This window comes from Emydura macquarii, unplaced genomic scaffold (genome assembly GCF_026122565.2).
Source record: "Emydura macquarii macquarii isolate MOO-44397 ecotype Brisbane River unplaced genomic scaffold, CSIRO-AGI_Emac_v2 contig_3671, whole genome shotgun sequence".
In the NCBI taxonomy this organism is placed as follows: Eukaryota; Metazoa; Chordata; order Testudines; family Chelidae; genus Emydura; species Emydura macquarii.
Genome location: NW_027133808.1, coordinates 93144 through 115729, shown reverse-complemented (window position 1 = coordinate 115729; position 22586 = coordinate 93144). Strand labels below are relative to the sequence as shown.

Below are 22586 nucleotides of genomic sequence, written 5' to 3'. Positions count from 1 at the left end.
TCAAGTGTTTTCATGAAAAGAAATTTAGTTGAGCAATTCAGCAGCTGATAATAATACTGCTCTAGCTCCTTTCATTTGAGGCTTTTGAAGAGCTTTTTATAAACAAAAATGAATCCTAACAATACTCCCTGGGATACATTAGAAGTGAGTAAAATGTCACCACATTAGTACTATGACTCATAGTTGTAAATGGAGTCTCTAATAATTTAGGTTATTTTTTCTGTGAGAATCATTTGCAAACTGATCCTTGTTTCTGATCATGTATTTGTTCTGCACAAATATTTTGGCTGAAAAGTTTTCAACTATGGGGTTGTTCTTGAACTCTTCACTTTAATTGTTCTTTGTAGTGTGTGATTGGTACTTAAGTCACATGGTATTGTTTCTGCTCTCTAACTGGATGAAAAACTTCCCAGACAAGAGGTTAACATTTAATGATTAGTGAATAATGAATAAAAGATACACCGCACATGTGAATTTCCTTGTTTATATGTAAGGTCCAGTATTTAAATTAAGGACAGCCCATTCCTCAAATTTTTATGTGAACCAAAACCCGTTTGTGAAGGGCAAATAATAAGGGGTGTTGTAAACCAAGCCACAGTGCAGAACTCAGCCACTCAAATATCCTATTAAAATTATGTGGGGAAATTAAGATAATCTTCCTTGTTCATTATTCTAACCACATAAAATTCATCAGTCATCTGTGTACCTCTCCTGAAATGGTTAATAAGACCACTATACTTCACTCCTACAAGACTCTCCTCAGGAATTACCTCTTTTGTGATTCTGTTGCAAATAAATTATGACTTCAGGGGCAGATAAAGATAGCTGGCACTTAGTATATAATAAAAAAATATAGCAAGTGTATGGGTGTGGGAGTGTATAAAGTATAATACAAACAGAAAATTATATTAAAAGAATGTTAAGGTTGCAAAACCAAAGTTAGAAAATTCTAGACTTAAAGTTGTTCATGCACATTCATCCCCTTTGTGCATGTGATATGGCAACATTAATTCTGGCATTTCCTAATTTTTGAGTGCTTGACCTTGCAACCTTAATGTCTTTTAATGTAGTGTGTGTGTGTGTGTGTGTGTGTGTGTGTGTGTGTGTAATTTCCTAGGTGTTTAAAAAGCAAATGAAAAAAATCAGAAATTTGATCATATGGATTCATATTGACATCCACATGGGTCATCAGTATGATCAGAACCTTTAGATCCACAGCACATACCTCTGCCACTTGAGCTAACATTTTAACTGAGAGCAGTAGTAGGGACTCATTCTCTGTCTGGAATAGCATTTGAAGGGGGCTAAGACACTGTGGATTTGCCTGATTTCACAGATTTTTGCTAACAGCAGAAGAATCCTATCCCACTGTTTCCTTGTACACTCCTTTGTGTTTGTCTGTATTCATTTGTTGTCTTTTGTCTTATACTTAGTTTGTAGGTTCTTGTGAGCAGGGACAGTCTTTTTGCTCTTGTCCATGACTGGGGCTCCTAGACACTAAGGTATTACAAATAATAAATAATAATGTTGCCCCTTGGCCCAAGTAGTTAGCCAATATTCAGGGCCTTGCTGGGTTGTTCACATTAGGGAGACAAATTGGTGATGGGGTCAGTTATTTCTTTGATACAATCCTATTTACAAAGAATGTACAGATTTCTGTTTCCCTGAATGCAGTAGGAACAAACAGGAGGCAGTTTTATCAAAAGAAGTTCTCTCTTTTGGCTTCCTCCCAGGGCCATGTAACCAATACTTTATACTGACTTTCTGGTTCTGAACACACGGGTCCACAATCAATATCTCAGCCCTGCAATTGCAGTCAGTGAGTCTAAGGGAAAACCCCTCTTATTGTCCCTGAATTAGTTTTTGCTCAGCCGGTTCCATGAAGTCCAGTGCCTTGGTCAGTAGCTTTTAAAGTTTCAGCTATCTTACTCCATAAAGGAGCGTAATTGCTTCTTCCATTTAGCCTGACAGCTAGCATGCCCATCAGCTTCAGTGAGGTCTGTGATGCCCATAGATCAGACGTGGTTGCTGGCAATACCCACCAACATAACAATAATAAAAGTCTCCTTAACCAGTCATTCCCAGTCTCCTCCACTCTCCATCTCCCAGTTGTAGTCTCCCCCTTCAGGTTTCTTGGTTCAATCTGCTCCCTCCATCACCATCCCCCTTTCCCCTCAAGTCCAGCTCTCTGCTTTCAAATCAGACTCTATTCTTCTTCACAAAGCCTGGACACCAGTAGAGTAGGGGGCATTCAGAGCATAGGAGAGGCAGTCACTTTTCTCTCAGTTCCTAGGCCTAGCTCCGCAGTGGTCTAGGTAAATGTTGGTAAATTCTGAATGTGTCTGTCACTATGCATATGTATTTTATATTTTATGGATGGAGAAATCTGGGGAGAGGGTGGTTAGTAGGTTATAGATTGTTGTTCTAAGCCACAAATCTTGAAAGGGGAACCCATTCATACATTCATTTGAAAGAGGTTTTAACCCAACCCATAACTAGGTTGGACCCAGCTCATGACAACATTGAAAGTGTTCTGTAGCTCTCTTTTTAAAAGTGTGTTTGGGGATGTATCTTTCTTTGTATAGTGTTCTTTCCACCTGTCCCATTAATGATGAGAATCTGGCTCCACTATAAATGTCAGTTTTGTTTTCTTCCTTTATTTAATCTCATTGACTGTCATCACAACCAAACTGAATGTCTAAACTGTGTTTTACCAGTGAAAGGCACCATGAAGGTCATTCAGTGAATCAGTCAGCAAATCTTACTGTATGAGTAATACAGGTGTTCTTCCCTTTATTATTATTCTGATTTATTATGTTTATTACCCTAATGCTTAGAAGCCCTAGTCATGAACCAGGACCCTATTGTGCTAGGTACTGTATAAACACAGAACAAAAAAACAGCCCTTACCCCCCCAAAATTTACAGCATAAGTATTGGACAGAAGACAACAGATGGATACATATGGACAAAAGATACAGAAAGGGACAGGAGTACAAAGAAATGGTGAAACAATATTGGTCAGTCTGATAGGCAGCACACCAGCAGCTGTTGTCAAGTTTTTTTGCAGGCATCACAGCAAAAGAAAGTGAAAGGTGAAAGGGGGAAACCATAGTCTTATCCTGTATAACAAGGTTGATCAATGAGGAGCAATTCATTTATATAGGCATTGACTCTGAGGGTCTCATTGCCCCAACCTCCTAGAATTGTGTATGCAACTACATTTTATAAAGGATATTCCCAGCTTCCCCCTGGGGAAGCATTTACTCCTAGCCCTGGAAGTCACCAAAATATTGGACCTTAAAACTGCAGTTTTTAAGAATCAAAATGCTATAGTAAGTTATCTTTCCTTTTCCTGTAATAAAGCCTTCCTAACTCTGTACAGTCAGATTCATGACAACAAAGGCCCTAAGGGGTTGGGGGGACACTCCATAGTCCTAATAACATTTTTAAAACTCTCAAACATTTGTAAGATAGTAATGTGTGGCATATACCGACAATCCATTGTGGTGTGTTGTAGTACAGGTGGTTACTTGATACCCATTTGTGAAAACCTGCATAATTAATTGATTCCAAGGCTCGAATGGATCATTGTGGTAATCTAATGTGACTTCCTGTATAATACAAGACATAGAACTTTCCCAAAATGTTTCCTGGAGCATATATTTTAGAAAAACACCCAATCTTGATTTAATAATTTGCTTGTGGATTTGCTGATTGTGACTATAATGTAGCCATCTCAAACTCATGCTGACTACAATCTTTGCTGTTCAGCCTCACCATACGTACATACATAATAGATACGTTGTGTATGTGTCTGTGAAATTCTCTAGGGTACAATCTGGACAGATGGACAGCTGTGTCCTCTCAAATCTCCAGCTTCGGGTGTCTTTTACACTGTTCACTGTTAGAGCAACCACTCCTGGTCCTATTCACACACAGCCTCTAATGTGTAAAATCACTCCCAGCTGAATTACATGAATGCTCTGGCCAGTGACTCATGAATTACATACAGGACAGCACCAGCAATTTCCCAGTCCCAGACCTTCTCCCAGCAATGTGTGTTTTGTACTGCCCAGCACCCTGCTGGACAATACAAGCTCACAGAAAGTCTGTCATTTCATCAATGGAAAATGATATGCACAAACCTTGTTATCTCAAGTGGAGGTTCCCAAACACTTCAGTCCAAACACACTGGTTTAGATAAAACAATAAAACAAATTTATTAACTACAGAAAGATAGATTTTAAGTGATTAAAGGTAATGAGGCATGAAAGTCAGAATTGGTTGCAAAAAAAAGATAAAATGCAAACTAATATTTAATTTAGCAAGCTAAATGGATTCAAAGCAAAGGGTTTTTTTCACCACATATTCTTCCCAGTCTTTACTGGCTGGAATCCCCCAAGCCAGGACCCCTCCTCCAGTTCTGTGTTTCTTCAGGAGTTGCTGCCATGAGCAGAGAGGTGTGGAGTAGAGAGGTAATTTCTGTTGTGTGTGTTCCCTATTTATATATTATTCTCCCCTCTTTGAGGATTATCTCCAGTTGGAGTTCAGGTGACAACCAGTCTGTTTACATGGCAAGCCCCAGCTGTTTTCCATTGCAAATATGTACATTTATTGTTTACATCCTTCTTCCTGCCAAAGAATGGCCACTTAACTAGGTGATGGTTCACTTGACTTTGTTGACACCTGCCTGAGGTGTTGGTTTGTCTTTTGTTTCTGAGTGCCAAAGTGGCAGGGCTTCCAGCAAGGGCAGAGAAAATGCCTGGTACACCTTTGTCACACACCCCGTCCGTCCATCGTAGTTTTGTTTGTGCCTGCTTTTCTAAACTTGGAGCATGTTACAGCAATGTTATGCAGCAGAATCTTCTAACTTTGCATACACTGTTGCCACACATATATTATCATAACAATAATGTTGAACAGATTGAGTTTTCAAATGATACCTTGCAAGGTATATTTTGTACCAAATTTATCATAATTTTGGGAGAAGGATGGACATAGGGTACAGTCTGTCACAGTGTCTCTGTTTTGGAATACGTATAGTTGGTGAGTGTATATATAGATATCTATAGGATAGAACAGTGTATAGCAGTACTAACCATTGTACTCTTTTCCTGCTTCCTCCCTCAGCCAAAGCACCGCTAAAATTGCAGCCACAAGATTCTTCTTAGGACCCTTATGAAAGATACAAGATTATTCAAAGCATGCTCTGTAAGGTGTAAGGATAGGTATTGCATTATTAGTATGGATATTAGTATGGAAGTGAAAATGCTAATGCCTGTGGTGAGCCTCCAAGCATGCCAAGTGTGTATTAGGTTTTTCCAAAGGCTGAGCAGACTCAGCCTCACCTGAGTGCTTGTAAAGTTAATTAAAAAAAACCTCTATGACTTTTCTCCAACCCTTCTTAGTGCTTATTGAACCTTACATAAGCTATGAAATTTGTAAAGGCATTATAGCAATTAAGTATGACTGTCTTAATGTTTTTTTTCCTGGGGGGGGCAAGAGTATTAATGGTGGTGGTGTGGTTGGGATATAAGTATTCTGCTGGATTGGTGAATTGGGCCAAAAAAAATCTAATGAGATTCAACAAGGACAAGTGCAGAGTCCTGCACTGAGGATGGAAGAATCCCATGCACAGCTATATACTGGGGACCGACTAACTAGGCAGCAGTTCTGCAGAAAAGGACCTGGGGGTTACAGTGGACAAGAAGCTGGATATGAGTCAACAGTGTGCCTTTATTGCCAAGAAGGCTAACAGCATATTGGGCTGCATTAGTAGGAGCATTGCCAGCAGATTGAGCGAAATTATTATTCCCCTCTATTCGACACTAGTGAGGCCACATTTGGAGTATTGTGTCCAGTTTTGGGCCCCCCACTACCGAAAAGATGTGGACAAATTGAAGAAAAGAGGGCCACAAAAATGATTAGGGGGCTGGAACACATACCTTATGAGGAGAGGCTGAGGGAACTAGGCTTGTTTAGTCTGCAGAAGAGAAGAATGAGGGGGGATTTGATAGCAGCCTTTAACTACATGAAAGGGGGTTCCAGGGAGGATGGAGCTAGGCTGTTTTCAATGGTAGTAGATGTCAGAAATAGGAGCAATGGTCTCAAGTTGCAGGGGGGAGGTCAAAGTTGGATATTAGGAAAAGTTTTTCACTAGGAGGGTGGTGAAGCACTGGAATGGGTTACCTAGGGAGGTGGTGGAATCTCCATCCTTAGAGGTTTTTAAGGTGCAGCTTGACAAAGCCTGGGATGATTTAGTTGGGGTTGGTCCTGCTTTGAGAAGGGGGTTGGACTAGATGACCTCCTGAGGTCCCTTCCAAACTTAATCTTCTGTGATTCTAGTTTATCGATTACTACCTTTGTTATATCGTTATTGCTACTATTGCTACTTTTATTGAGGCTTGAGAGGCATGTAGCCAATAACAACTTCTTTTCCCACAATGCTGAGATAGGTGTGTCAAGTGGCAGGGCTTCCAGCCAGGGGAAGCAAATGCCTGGTTCACCCTTGTCACTCCCCTCTTTTCTCCACGCTAATGTTGTCCTTTTCCTATTGAGTGCCCTTCAGGGCAAAAGCCAGGCCTATTCTCCTCTCATTTACACCAATTTTAAAACTTTGCAACTCAGTTGTCTTTAGTGGCATTATTCCTGATTTACACTGATGTGAAGAGAGTCAGGCCCGTGCACTTGAAGAGAATAATCTTCTCTGACATTATGCAACAGAGGCATTTATAAGTGCACATTTAGACCTGCCCTTCATCCTGTTCATTCAGTGCCTGCCAATCAAAAGACAAAAACAAAATAAGCCTTCATAGTTGAAGGTCTGAATAAAATGGAAGATTTTAGCCTTTTTTTCTTTAAACATTTTATTTTCTTCTGCACAGGTGTGGATCTGAACTCATTGCGCCTGATGAAGATTCAGAGACCTGTGACAATGCTCACAGATGTCAAACAACTTACATTGGCTGGAGGGAGCATGAATCAGAAGAATGATAAAGGAGTTACATTGGTAAGCTGGGAAGTAAATGTTGATTCAGATCCCAATCCTGTCAACATGCATTTGCTTCAATTTTCTCATGTGGGTAATCCCAATGAAGGACATAAATATTTTCAAGTTGGGGTCTAGGGCTTTTGGCTTCAGTGGTGCTCAGTGCAGGCACAAGTGTCTGCCTTTACAGAGACAGTTGCAGGCTGCGAGATGATGGCTCCACTCATGCTCCTGCACAAAGCACCATTGAAATCAGTGTGCCTGAATGCTATTGTAGGATCCTGTTATTAGTTTGTTCAATATTTGGACTTTCAAAGTAGGGTACTATTGCATCTGTTTCATAGTGAAGTGTTTCTTACTCCTAATCAGAATTTTGAAAACTTCATGTATGCAGCTATATCAGTCCTTAGACAGTTGAGTGATGGGAACTTTAAAAATTCAGAGGCAGAAAAATACTGTACTTCACAGATTTTTAAAACCATGATTATCTGACCTGCTGCATAACACAGGCCGTAGAATTTCACCCAGTGAATTAACTTCTGGTTTACCCATAACTTCTGGCTGAGCTAAAGCATGTCTTTCAGAAAGATATTCAGTCTTGATTTAAAGATTTCAAGTGATAGAGAATCCACCACATTCCTATGTAAATTATTCTAATGATTTGGGCCCTATCTAATTAACAGTCCATTTTGGTCAATGTCACAGTCATAGGATTTTAAAATAGTCAGTTTCACAGTTTCAGGTCTTTACATCTGAAATTTCATGGTGTTGTAACCGTGGGGGGCCCAACCCAAAAGGAGGTCATGGAGAGGGTTGCAAAGCTATTGTAGGGCAGTTATGGGATTGCCTCTTTTGCTGTTGCTGGCAGGGGTGCTAGAAGGGCTGGCCCTAGACCAAACAGCATCCTAAGGGTGTCTTTGGCGCCCTCCCTCCCCCCCATTTGTTAAACTTTTGAATACCTTTTTTTTTTATTTCCAAAGGGGTAGCCGTATTAGTCTGTATGCCGCAAAAACAATGAGAGTCCTGTAGCACCTTAAAGACTAACAAATTTCTACGGGCTTAAGCTTTCGTGACAGCCTTCGAATGTTAACCCTCGTCCTTCAGTTCAAAAGGTTGCTTTTCTTGCCTTTGCCCTCAAGAATTGAAGCACAATATCAGAGAGCTCCAAAGACTGGCCAATGGCATTTTCAATAGATATCTCTGGCATTCCATTAAATATGTTATTTTTTTAATCGCCATTTGCACTCTTCAAGTATTAAAACACAAGTACACTTACACAATTACACAATAAAACAAGGTTCACAAAGAACCAAACAGTTCGGAAAATCTCCAAAATTCTTTGTTGCCATAGCAGAGTAGTCGCATGGACAGGCCATATCTCATAGAGGATTTCTTAAGTGGGTTTTGGGATGCATATTAGAATGCTACAAAATAGCACACCTTCCCCCTCCTGGGGCTATCACAGCTCACTCCACCTGAGCACGTGGCCTCCACAACATTCTCATCAGCTGTTCTGCTACAGGACATCTGTAGAGTGGCAGCTTGGACCTCTGTCCACATATTTGCGTTACACTCTCCCTCAAGCGGCAGCCGTGGATGAGGCTGTGACAGTACTACAAACATCTCTGCTATGGGCTTCCTCGCACTTTACTCTGAACACTGCTAGCTAGTCACCCACATGTGGAATACATATAGGGACAAGCACTTGAAGAAGAAATGGAGGTTATGTTCTGTAACTAGAGATTCTTTGAGATGTATGGTCCCTGTCTGTATTTCACTACACACCCTCCTTCCCCTCTGCTCCAGATCCTATAGGATTGCGGTAAAAAGGGGAACTGGAGAGATGTTAAGCCCCACCACCTCTTATACTCTCGGTTGGGAACACGAGAGAAGCTACTGTGCACATGTGGGTCAAGAGACACTATTTTGAAGAACTTCTGGACTCAGGTGCATACCCACGTGTGGAATGCAAATAGGCACCACACATCTCAAAGAAACTCCAGTTACAGTAACAAACTTCCATTTTATTATGAAGAACAAATATGCACTATAAAAAGGGAAGGTTTAGAGAAAACATCTTTCAGTTTGTTGCAAATACTGGAACCTGGTTAGCTCTTGAAACTTGGCAAAAGGGGATATTTTTGTCTGACTGTCTTTAATTTGGACTGAACTGTATTTGTTGTCTGACAGCAATTAGATACAGAGTGGATCATTTTCCTTTTGTTGGGGATTTATGTTATGCAAAGACTTTGTTTTGTGATTTGAGAGAAAAAATATCCAAAAGGTACGTTTCAGCAACAGACTTTTTTCGACTGATTTCCTCCCCATTCATTGACATGGAGTCAGTCAGTCTGTCTCAAAGGATTCTGGCAATGGGATTTTTGCAATACCTGATAAACCTATCTATACAGAGACAACACAAAAATCCCATTTCAAGCTAGCAAAAGGAAGCCTGTTTCATGGTGATATTATCCAAAGTCTCTGTATTTCAGGGCTAAGAAGTGCAAGGAAATGAAATGCAAGGAAAAACTGAACAGCTTTTACAGGATGTGAATTAATAAGATTGCAGCAAGTCTTTTTTTTTATAATTTTGTTGTTTCCCATGCTCTCACTTTTTCCTGTGTATAAGCAACTGAATAAATTTTATGTTCAATGAATGGTTTTCATGCCTGGAGTTGTAATGTCAGTCATAGTTAGAAACTGGGCACAAATAAATTCCCTGTTCCAGAACAGTTAGGCGTATCAAGGAGATAAACCTATCACCAGGATGACAGGCCATCAAATCCATGGCCAATTTATCAGAGCAACCCAGTATAAAAGCATCCCAAGAGTGATATAACTTTCTTTTAAATATTCAGTCTACACTTCTCAGCAGCAATCTAAAAACTACAAGCCTGGAAAAAAGTTCTGGGCAAACCTTAGTACGTTCAGAAATAATGTGTAGTTCTGCATATTCATTAATTGAATACTTAATTCCTGATTTGGCACATCTCTGGCAGTCTGCACAGGTGGGGCTTCTGTGGAGTGACTCAAACCACATAGATATAGAGGTATATAGATATCTATGTTTCTTCACATATGTAGAGAAAGAGCATTCTGGTTGGCAAAATGAAATTTCTCTTGTGAGAAATTTCTAATGAAAAAACTTTGCTTAAAATGTTTCAGTCAAAAAGTGTTGGTTTTCCCTAATGAAGTTTTAAACCAATTCAGAATGATAAGTTTTCATTCTTAATTGACATTTTGACATATAATATGACTTTGTTTTGTTTTAACCAAAAGGTCAAAACCATATTTTAAACCAAAACAAAATTTAAATTGTTTTCAAATTTCCCCTGGGGAAATCAAAATTTTTCATTGGAATTGACATTTTCCCACAAAAAAAAAAAAAAAAAAAAAAACCCTCTGTTCTGACAAAACTGTGTTTTTTGATGGGAGACCTTGCCACAGAAAAGCTCTGATATACCTCTATAACTATAATGGTTTAAATGGAAATTATCAATATAAATTATAGACACAGCTGAAGAAGAAATAAGTGAGAAAGAGAGCACCCACTCCCAGCCCTTCTAAGGGTTGACCTCTCTGTCCAGCTATCCTGAGCCCGCTTGTCCCTAGCACCAGGGTAACTGCAGGAGCCTTTTTGCCAGTAGGCAGCCATCCTGATCCTGGGAGAAGCCCTCATCTCTCTGCCCCCTCCTCCTATTTAATGCTGCTTCAGGCAGAAATAACTCAGAAAAATATAACAGCTGAATATCTATTGCCTAAGGAGAGGAGAAGGTAACATATAGCAGTTTCTCTCCTTTTCTTCTTAGTCCTTTCTCCCCAGAACCTTTTGAAATCCTGGTTCCATAGAGGCCTGGCAGAAATTATTCCTTGTGACTGCGGAAAGGAAAGTTATTATGTACTGCTCCTCATGCATCTTCTGGAGACAGCCCTCCAATTTCTGACATTTGCTTATGTAAACATAGGTGGATGTTTGAACCCATAGAAAATATCAGCTAGAGAACAAATATCGCTGATCTGTAGTCTGAACCATTTCCTAACCTGAATCGTTTGGGACATTTGAAGTGTATCCTTCATGATAATGCATGTTATTCTCCATGAATAAAAACTGAGTTTTCAAGAGGAATCCCTAATGGCAGATTATCCCTGATACAATACCTTCTATTGTACTTTTGTCTATTCATCTATTTAGTTTGTAGTATTTGTATTATCCTACAGCCTCTTTCATGTTGGTTAGCTTTTGTGCGTCCTTATATACAAATCTTGTTTGGTTTTGTATTGTATTATTATTTTTAATGACTGTTCTCCATCTGTCATGAAAATAATTTACAGATATAAATGCAGAACACATGCAGGAGCCAGGCACTGAAACAATAATCTGCACAGTTTAACTTCTAGTTTCCAAAATTAACCTTTAACAAATAAGGCTATTTTCTGAGCTGCTTCTCTCCTCTTCTTCCCCGTTCTTTAACACCTCATCCCATACCCTCCTGGCTGCTCAAGGTAACAGTGATTTCACTAGCATCCCCATCTCTCAGCTCAGGTATAATTTTTATTCTTTAATATATCATGGAGCTGGCCGGTCAAGAGTCCCAGTCTTAATCTTTTAAACAATGAAACCTGCACTAAGGTGACACCAGAAAAAGAAAAAATTACAGTGGAGTAAAATTGTAGAGGTTCTCTTCTGTGACTACATTTCCCCAGCATAACCTCTGCAAAGCCAATAAGCTTAGTTTCATTGTGTGTTGTTAAATTAAATTTGAAGCAGTAAAGTAGCAGCATCTGCCAATTGAGATTTTAAAACTGTGTCAAAAGTAAATTAGACCATGGACTGAACTCTGTTGAAACGGATGAATTTGCTTAGTCTCACGGAACCTGTGCAGGTCCATAGGATTGAGGGCAGGGACAGGAAAGGTGAAGTAAACAGGAAAGGAAGGGTGAGAATTATAAATTATAAGACCAGAGTCTGGGTCAAACTAGATCATTAATGAAACACTTGATGATAGGCTGGAATTCTCCTTTCTTCTGATTTTTCCTGCTTTAATTTCTAAACGCTGAAAACCTCGTCAAACTGATTTTCTGCATAGTTTGGCATATGGTTCTCAAATACTAGTTTTGTATTTTTCATTCTCATAATTTGTCCTGTTTTGAAAGAAGGGCATTCCCTCCTCCTCACCAGTTAGACCTTTGGGCAAGTTAAAATGCATGCTAATCGCATATGTCTTGTGAAAGTCTTTAAAATAATACACTGCTTTTGTACTACTCACAGCTGCACATTGCCTGTGCAAATGGGTACAAGGATGTGGCATCTCTGGTACTGGATCATGGTGCTGATGTCAATGTTGTGGATAATCAGTACTGGACCCCTCTGCATTTAGCTGCAAAATATGGACAGGTAAAGTTCAATTTTTCCTCCTGCATGTCTTTTTCAGTGTATGTTGTAGCCTCATCTTGCAGTAGTGAGCATTTCAAAATCAGGGGGATTGGAATATTTTTAGTATATTAAAGAAGCACATAGTCTTGGTTAGGTAAATAGAGCATAAAATAACAAAAATAATACAATAATCCAGGCATCACTTGGAAATAAATATCATACAACTGTTGACCCTGATACAGGTCATTAAAAAACAACTTGTGTCTTCAATAACGTATTTGTTTACAGCAAAAATTATATTTACACTACCTTTTTTGGGGGGGAGGGGGACGGGGACCAAAACCATACATTTTTGCTTTATATTTCATTGCAAATATCTTACTTGGATGCCATGGACTAAAGTTTAGTCAAGACAAAGGAACATAGTAAAGGAGCATGAGAGGACCAATCACACAATTGATGCATTCCAAGCCTGGCTTCCCCAAAGCCTCAAAAATTGACATTCAGTGAGCCCTACACGTATTGAGATGTGGAAGGGTGTTCTGTGCTGGATTTAGGACTCATGGGAAGTGTCTTCTGTCTTATAGTGTAAATCCTCCTGGCCAACTCCTATACATCTATCCCTGTTCAGATTACTTTGCTTCTGGTGGAGCAATCTTGGTAGTAGCAGTGTCTGGGGTGGGGGAGAGGGAAAAAGGGGAGGTGTGGCCTGTCAGATTATGGTTTGAAATATAGCTGCAAAACCAGATTTCTTTTCTATATTTTATCCCATTTCTAATGTCCAGTTCCATCACTTTGGGTTGGAGAGAGCCATGCACATACATACATAAATCAGGAGTTAGAAGTGTTTAAATTTCTGATTATTATTTTTATAACATTTATTCAATAACAATAAATAAAAATCCATATGGCCTACTAGGAGTCAGAAACTTCTGAATTCTAATCTTGGTTCAGACACTGAGTCATTGTGTGACTATTGGCAAAGACATTTAGGTCCAAATTTTCAAAAACGTCCACTAATGATAGAAGCCCAATCTGTGATACCTAAGTGTCTCTTAGTTTGGGTGCTTGTACTTCACAGACACTTTTGAAATTTTCTTCAGCTACCCAAGCTGTAAAATGGAGATAATGTTACTCAAGTGTCTCATGGTAATATTGTGAGGATTAATACAAAAAATATGTAGAAGAAACTGAAAATATAAAGCAGTATATAAAATCTAAAAAAAGAAACCAAGTATTGTATTACTAAAAGTCAATGCAGATAATTCAGTGCATCAAGTACAGTTCAACCTCTATCCAGTGTTTGATAGAAGCAGTAAACTCTTTTTTTCTGTTTCAGTTATATGAGTATGTTGATTATTTGTAGGTAATTACATAGCTAGGCTTATGAGTGATGAGATGTACATGATGAGATATGAAAGGTGGACAGATGACTATTTAGGACATAAGACTGTTTACTATGGGTTCAATGTATTTAAAAATATTCTTCTGGTTTCTAGGCTAGGAAAGCTAGATAAGATAGCCTGAAAGAATATGATACCTATTTAATTTAAAAAAGCCCTTTCTGTTTCAGTATTCCTCACATCCAGAACTAGATTTTAAGACTGCATTTTAAGCACCTACCCAAGTCCAAAAAGTTACAAAGACAGGATTATTTTTATAAATGCAGTTCAAGTACTTATCACAAATATATAAAAGATCTGATCTGACAGATGGTGCACCTATATTAGTGCCCCCACTCGCATATATAATCTATCTTCAGATTTCCAGAAACATTCAGAGAGAAAATTTGGTACTCAGAATTACACAGCGGTTAAAATTCTGTTGCTTATTAACATACAGTGCATGTTTGTGTTCTCATTTTCACTATGCAAATAGCTTCTAGCATCTCCTTTTCCTTCGTTGTTCTTTGTTCAAACAAAAAATATCCTTTATGGAAAGAAGCAAATTAATAGTCAGGTAAAATAATGAACTTGAGACTAATTAATTTTTTAATTTAAAATATTAACCTTTGCTTCTGAAATATATTATACTTGCACCTCTGTGGCCATATATATTGCTAGTTGGATAGTTTTGTTCAATACTTCTGTACATAAATCCCAATGATCTTTGAACCTAGGCTGGCCGTATGTTTGAATATTTTTGTAAGGTAAATTCATAGTCAAATGTTCACTCTCAAAATAAGCCATTTTTCACCTGAATAAGTATTTGTTAGTAAATGGGGCATGAATGAGAATTTTGTGTGACAGATGTGTGTGCTAGTTTTGATTTGTCTCATTTTGTATTATTTAGTGTTTTCGGGTGCTTTAATTTGCCCAGGCTTTAATGGATGTTGTGCAGAAAAAGCAATGAGAACCCTTTCTAAAGCAGAAATCATGCAGTTCAAGTAAAGGTCACAGAAAGTTGCCACCATGCTAGATATGGTTGGAGTCTGCCATGGGGGAGAAGGAGTGGAGCTAGCTGTGGGAAACGCACCAGTTTACCACAAAGCAGTGCTCTGCAGAGGCTCCGTGAAGCCCAACGTACAGATGAATTTGATGGGCATGTCCTTTGATCTACATCGCTGTATACACACAACAGCATTGCACAGGGTACTGAGGGCATTGTGGAGCAGCTATGGCGGCTACTGCATCCCTGGCTACATCTACACTGTATTTTAAAACCCGTGGCAGCAAGAACTCATGCTCCGGTGCTAAAAACAGATGTGTAGATGTTCAAGCTCAGGATGGCGCTCGGACTCTGAAGTTCAGGGGAGAAGGTTGGCTTCAGTCACAGAGCAGCTCCACTTCCGCCCCACAGCCTGGGGTGGAGAATTCTACCCTGTCTAGATCACTGCAGCTCACAGCCCATTTGTTTAGGCTGTGTACAGTGGATGGCATCAAGTTCTAAATGTGTACTAGTCAAATACATCTCACAGTAATTTAATTTAGAGGCATTGCAGCGAAAAGAAATGCAAACATAACAGTTTTCCAGAATTTCTTAAAGTGGGGAATGAATTGTTTAACTTTAAGAACACACACAGCATGTTGGAAGGAACTCCAATCTGCCCACATATATTTGCATTCAAATTTAAAGATGCCATAAATCAGGAATAGTCATTAGACGGACTCCAGGCCAAATCCAGACCGCTGGATGCTTTGGAACAGACCCTGAAATCTTTTTATTTACTTATTATCGTAATTTTTGTTATTTTTAAAAATATTTTCTCTGGAGTCTGGACCTTAACTATACCTTGACCAAGAAATTCAGATCTTGACAAAAAATAATTGACTACCTCTGCATAGGTGTTACCATCTTAAGAGGGTCTAATTAAAAAATGTAGATGTGTAGGTGAAATTACTCACACAAATCTCTTTTTTGCACACTTAACTCATGTGCATGTTTTTGAAAGTTTTGTCCCCAGAGTTTATCCATCTAATCTAACTAGGTGTTATACCACGCCTATCTTCATGGTAGGTTTCTAAGGCTCCAATACAGGAAATCACTTAAGTACAAAAATAATCTTATTCCTGTTCAGCAAAGCACTTCATTTACATGCATGCTTAACTTTAAGCACATGCTTAAGTCCCATGTAATGAGACATAAGCATGTGCCTAAAGTTAACATGTACTTAAATGAAGTGATTTGTTGAATGGGATTAGTCACATGCTTAACATTAAGCATGTGTTTAAATGCTCTGCTAGCCTGGGGTCTAAATGCTGTTTTTCCTGAAAAGTTAAAATAAAAAAGAAGGCTTTATTTTTCAAAGGGCAGAGGAAAGAATCTTTCTGTGGGTACGGTTTGCAAAAATGCCTACATGTGTCTCTAAATACCTTTTCTGCTATCAGATAGTTTTGTACATGCAATTTGATCGCAGGTGCAGATTTTATCACTGTAAATAGCTGATGCTGATGGTATTCCATCTAGAAGCTCAAGTGGCCTCCTTTTTCCTCCTGTTCCGTATGATTCTTTTTCTTTCTAAGTTGCACTGATGATGGAACAGTATATTCCCATTCAAACGCCAAAAAAATTATTATTATTATTATTATTTATTGCTGTAGCATCCAGCAGTCTCAGTCAGGGGCCAGAGACCCCATTGTACTACGTACTGTCCAAACAGATGACAAAAAACAGTCCTCACCCCCAGATATCTGTGAACAAGAAGAAATGAGGTAATACTGCACAGACACTCACTGCTGTTAACAAATAAAACGCATTCACTTTTTTCATGTATGGTTACTGAATAAAACAACTTACCATTTTGACTTAACAGATAACGGTGATTTCAAGTGTGGGTTCCGTTCATAAGAGATTATAAGTAAATCACCCTTAAATTGTTTTGTCAAGAAAGTCTCATTAGATGTGGAGGAATATATTTCATCCAGTAGATAAGCAATCAGGGTATTTAAAACAAAAATTTATTCTTATAATGATATTTTGAAACATCTTTTACCCTCAGTATGAATTTATATGCATGTGATATTTAGAGTCTATACTGAGTGTTTTATTATAAATAAATGTGGTTTGTCTTCTGTATATGTGATGCTTCATGAGCATTGATATCATTTTGAGGTATATATCAGTTTACAGATTATGCCAGTTAAGATGCATTCCATGATCAATATGCCTCAACAACAAATAATTTTGAGGGGAAAGTAATTTATGATTTGCAATGAAATGTATTAATGGAATTTCCTGGAATGAGCTGAATGAATTTTAAAATGTGCCCTTGATAACTCCACCCTCTTGGAATGAGCTCTGTAATACATGTGAGTGTTTAGTTTTGTTTAAAACTCTCACTTAGAAAACTCATGCGAGTAATACATCTTTGTGTGTTAGCAGCTTACTGCTCTTTTATGATCTGTGCACAAACACATTTGGTCCTGGCTTGATGCATGTTTATTGCCATTTGTGTTGACAATGAGAATGAGAGTATCATTCCAGGGGGTGATAAGTTAATTTTATAGCACCCTAAAATCTAAATGGATGAGTCAGTTCAATTTAGAAATGAGGGGAAAAAAAAGCCTTGAAATATGGAAATGTAGTCTCAACGTGCACAATTAATCCTTTAATGCCTTTGCTGTGCACATAAAAGTCCACAATGTTCTGTATTTATGATTCTCTCCTCTTTTGAAAAATGTTTGCATAAGTCAATGTGATTTTTACCTGGATTAGGCCAACATAGACTGGTTACCTTGGAAGTTCTTCTTACAGGCTTCTTTCCACTGTGCCTTCTAGTAACATATTAGAACAGACAGATGGCCCTTCTAGTTCCATATCCTCTCTTTGATAATGGACAATGATGGATGCTTCAGAATAACACCTTAAACCTCTACAAAACATCAACATTTCGCAGTACCCTACTATGGTAGACTATCATCCTGACCCCATCCAGTCATGATAGGATTCCTTGAGTCACAATGTTTGACAGCCTGTCAAATTTTGTCCTTGCTGTTGTGGTTGCAAATGCTATTCTTATTCATAAAACAATATAATCTATCTTTAAATGCTACTAAGCAGTTTAATTCCATAATGTTCTGCAGCAGTGAGTTCCACAAGTTAACTGAACATTTTATTTTAAAAGTATTTTGTATTTTTAAATATGTAGATTTTTAATTTAATTTTCACCCTGTTTTATGAGATAGGGTAAATTGGAGTGCTCTATTCTCTCATTCATTGGTTTGGTTTTTTTATTATTATTTCTACATAATCTTTTCCATACCTATTCTATTTTTTTTAGATCCAGTGACCAAAATTGAGTTGCATATTAAAAATTAGGAAGCACTGTCAATTAATATAATATTTTGAATATATCCTGAATCATTTTCTATCGCTCACTCCACTTTTTGGACCACTATGCTGTACCTTGAATGGACATCTTTATTATGACCTAGATTTTTTTTCCTGACAAGATAGAATTTAGTAATTCAGGACTAGACCTCTGTATGAGAATCCTGCAGTTTTCTCCACAGTGGTGTTTGTGAACTGAACTCTGTGGGGTGGTTCAAGAGAGATTGGCAGTAAACTAGCCCCTGCAGGCTTACATAACAGTTAAGGTTTCAAATACTAAAACCCTCAAGGGAACATTTCATCTCCTCCTCTGTTACTTCTGACCAGCCCCTGGAATCTGCTATGTATTGTTACCTTCTTCAGAAAAGTTAAATGATCTCCACCTCTTTGCCCCGCTGCTGCCTCCTGGCCTATTAGTCCTCTCCCTTTCATGGTGTGCCATCTAGCTCCTGTCCCATCTTCTACCTTTGAAGATGCCAGGCAAAACAATTAAGAGTACTGCTAGCCACCAAGCTACTGAGTCAAATATTGCTTCCTGTATATTTGCATCTACAAATCTTTTTTTGATTAATTTCCATTAATTAGCCTAATTGCATAAGTTGAACTGCCACTTAGTCTTTTCAAATCAACATTTCTTTTGGGTCACAACAGGGACTGTATCCCTTTCACTGACTTCTGACCATACAGATTGCTGTACTACCTGCTCACGTTTACTTTTGTCTGAATACAGATTTATCATCCTACTTCACTGTGAACTGTAGTTTCATTCTATTTGCTTAAATTCTATGCTAACCTCTACATTGAAATAAATGTACATGGATCATTAAATTATCCTATTTCAACATTGTAACAGTAGACCTGACTCAGATTAAAAAAAAAAAAAGAGGAAAAGATATACTCAGTTTCACACAGCCACAAACTGGCATATCGCCACAGAGTTTTCCCCATATTCAATTTCAGGGTTTCTGCAAACATATTCCAAGACATTTTTCATTGAACTGAACCTACAGGGGTGGAATTGTTCAGTATTTCAAACTGAAAAGAGTATAGTCAGTCAGGTAATAGATATTTTCCTTGTCAAGCAGTTGGACTTTTTCATTTATGGTCAGAAATCTTTTAGAGAATGTTTTACCCAGCTATAGATCACCCTCTTCCCTTTGGTCTTTTCTTTTCAGCACACATGATGATTCTCAGATACAGTGTCAGCATTTCCCTTCATATTAAATTCCACTGATTTCCCTCAAGCAAGAAAACCACTGTTCGGTTTCTGTTTTTTTTCTCTCTCTCTCTCTCTCTCTCTCTCCTTCATTTTTACTATTTTTCAAAAGATTTCAATACATATTTCAAATGCTAATTGTAGACATATAATACTAAAACAGGCAAAATGGGATTAACACAATACAAGATGACAATGAAACAGACATACATTTCTGTGCTTTAAATTCAGACTATGTTCAGGCACAGTTTTAAAGAAATAATTTAAGGCTTTCAACTAAATATGTTAATTTCTGTGACATTAAATTATCAAGCACACAGGTTGCATTGTACATTGCTGTTTGACCATCACAGTATCTCAGTGATCAATATAAGAGAGCTATGCTCAATATAATAACTCCTACTTCAACATATATGTATTAATTACCTACACACACACACACACACAGTTAAAAGAACATTATGAAGCTAGGAAAGTCAAGCACTCAGAATTTTGGATATTTCAAAATTAAGGTTCCTTGTTCAATGCCTTTGGACTATGTATTATGATACAGACTTTAATTACATGATCACATACTATTTTTCCCACAGGATACCCTGCTTCATTCAGGGCACAGAATAGATGGTGTTCACTTAATGAGTAATTATTCAATATTTTGTTTTCTATTAAGTGTTCAATGGGCAGCCCCATGTCTAATTTACAGCACGGTATTCAACCCTGCTCTGATGACAATTTTTTTCCATTGTCTTTTCTATGGAGCTCACCATTATAGTATCTGAGGATTTCACAGACTTTAATTAATTTATTTTCACAAAACCCTGTGAAGTGAAGGGACGGTGATATCCCTATTTTGCATACGGAGATCTCAGGCACAGAAAAATTAAGCAAAAGTGTTCACTAATTTTGGGTACCCAGTTTGAGACATCTAGAACCTGAGTTTTCAGAGTCCCTAACATTTTATAGTATAATATATATTCATGAATTCAAAGGAACTTAGAAGAAACTTGAAACAGGGAGTCAGAAAGAGAGGGGTAGGGCAAAATGTTGGGTTTGACAGGGAGGATGTCTGGATTTGGATGCGGAGGAGGAGTGAGGAACGGAAGGATTTGATAGTTGGGAATATATTTAAATTAGGTAATGCATACCCATTGAGTATGCAAGCTAGTACATTTTATCATTTGCATGAAATCTCCAGCTTTCTGAATTTACAGCTTTAACAAGTGAGTCCCAAAGGGGGAGGGAAAAAAAAGTTCTGCAGGAGAATAACACTAAAGCTTGGGAGAGTCAGTAAGGGAGCTCTGTGGGAAAAAAAGGGCTCAGCCAGAGCTAGTAACTTACCCTGTGTCACCAGCTGCAGAAGATATGTATACACTGAAGCTGGGAGTGACCCTCCCAACTCAAGTTGACACGACTCCTGCTAATGGGGCTCAACCTAAAAGCAGCAGGGTGGATGTTGCTGTTCTGGCAAAGATTCAGGCTAGCCACCCGAGCTCAGAGCCAAGGGGCTGAGTGGGCTTGAGAGCCTGAGCTGCTGCCTCAGCCACAACATCCACAGTGCTATTTTTAGCGCACTAAGGTAGTGTGAGTCTGTCTACCCTTGCCAGGCTGCTTGCTGTCACCTCCAGTGTAGACATACCCACAGAGATTTAAGATCCCATATACTACTTTCTGAGAAAATACCAGACCAGAGACCAGAAGAGGGGAGACACTTACCAGGATAGTTGAACCTGGTCTCTTCAGAAGTGCCCTGGCTGAGAGCAAAGAAACCAAAACATGATCTGATAACAGTTTGGAGCAGACTTCACAACGTCACCCAAGGAATTTCCTTCCACCACTGCTTCATTCATCCTGTCTCCTATCCTGTCATTGGAATCTCTTATCTGTGGCAACAGGCTTTCCTGTCTACACGCTGAACAATATTTGTGCACCATAACCTGAGGTTTATGTAACTTTATGTAACAGCTAACTTTTAATGTGTGGTGGGCTTTATAATATTAGTTTGTTACATTTCATTTGTTTATCCAGCCTTATTCTTCAACTGTCTGTTTTCAGTTTCTCACCCCTTGTTTCATAGTTGTAAGTAAAGCTGTTTAGTGTGAACAACCCACCTTCTGTGCTTTTCCTGTCCAGGTGTGCCTGTTTTCTTGGCTCCTTAGATCATAAACATCTCTCCCATCAGTGAGTCACTTTTGACTTCTTTGTAAAGTTTCCTGGGAGGACTAATGTCTCCATTCACAATTTGCAAACTGTTTTCCAGGTGAAGGCTCTGCACTCTCAATAGGGAGCCAGTGTGCCAAGATGTAGTAGTTTACCTGTGTGTATAGCCTCTATCCTTAACTATAGAGGCTTTGATCATCAGGTGAAGGCTGGCTTGGTATTATTGATAGCATTTGAATTCAGACCCTGGTTCAGTCTGCTGTGTGCTGGCCCTTCTATATGTGGCCTGACAGGCAAGGGAAAGCAGAAGGGTCTGACTATGGAGGAGCCCATGACATACTAAGTCGGCATTTGGAAGTAGTTTCTCTGACTCCTTTGCTGCTGTCTCTGTGCATTACAGAAACCAGGTGGGTGAGCTAATATCTTTCAATGGACCAACTTCTGTTGGTGAGAGAGATGAGTTTTTGAGCTTACAGAGAGTTCTTCTTCTATGTATTACAAAGCAGCTCCAACAAGAGCCTGCTCATTCTAATCAGGAGCCTCCTCACCCTGTTCCCAGGACAGGGCACATATCTAGGACAACAGAAGTCCTGGCTGCCTTCCTTGAAGATGGACCTGAGAGAAGAACTGGCTGTCTGTCCAGGTGTTGTAGGGCCCTGGGCTGCTCTTTCTAATTCAGAATGATCTGGGATGAAAACCTCTCCTCTGCATCAGGCAGAGCGGGGAGTTGAATCTGAGTCTCCCTAGAGGGTGGGAGTTTTCTCTCTCACTGTCAACTGTCCCAATGAAAACTTCATAGAAACAGCATATTTTTACATAATTTCATTGAATCAGAAATGTTCCGGCCAGCTGTACCTGAGAGCAATATCTTTATAAATTTTGATTAAACAAGATGCATAGTAACTCTAGAAGAACAGATAGTTTAGTTCTACAGGACCTTTAATTCTTCAAGTACATGTTTTTTCTACTATGAGGATTCAGTCAGCCTGTTTGCATATCAAATGGTAGTTTCTATCTTGTTCATCCCAAGCCTTGGTGCTAAATAATACATTTGTGACACGTCATTTTAAGTTTGTCTTC

At 38.7% G+C, this 22586-nt stretch overlaps 1 protein-coding gene across 1 annotated transcript in view; it reads left to right on the top strand.

Annotated features, from left to right (window-relative positions):
• LOC137145860 (unconventional myosin-XVI-like) overlaps positions 1 to 22586 on the top strand; it is a 212019-nt gene that overhangs the window by 111036 nt on the left and 78397 nt on the right. The window contains exons 6-7 of the mRNA XM_067536802.1: positions 6887 to 7011; positions 12260 to 12385. Coding sequence (XP_067392903.1) covers positions 6887 to 7011; positions 12260 to 12385 — 251 coding nt within the window. The remainder of the gene's footprint in view (positions 1 to 6886; positions 7012 to 12259; positions 12386 to 22586) is intronic.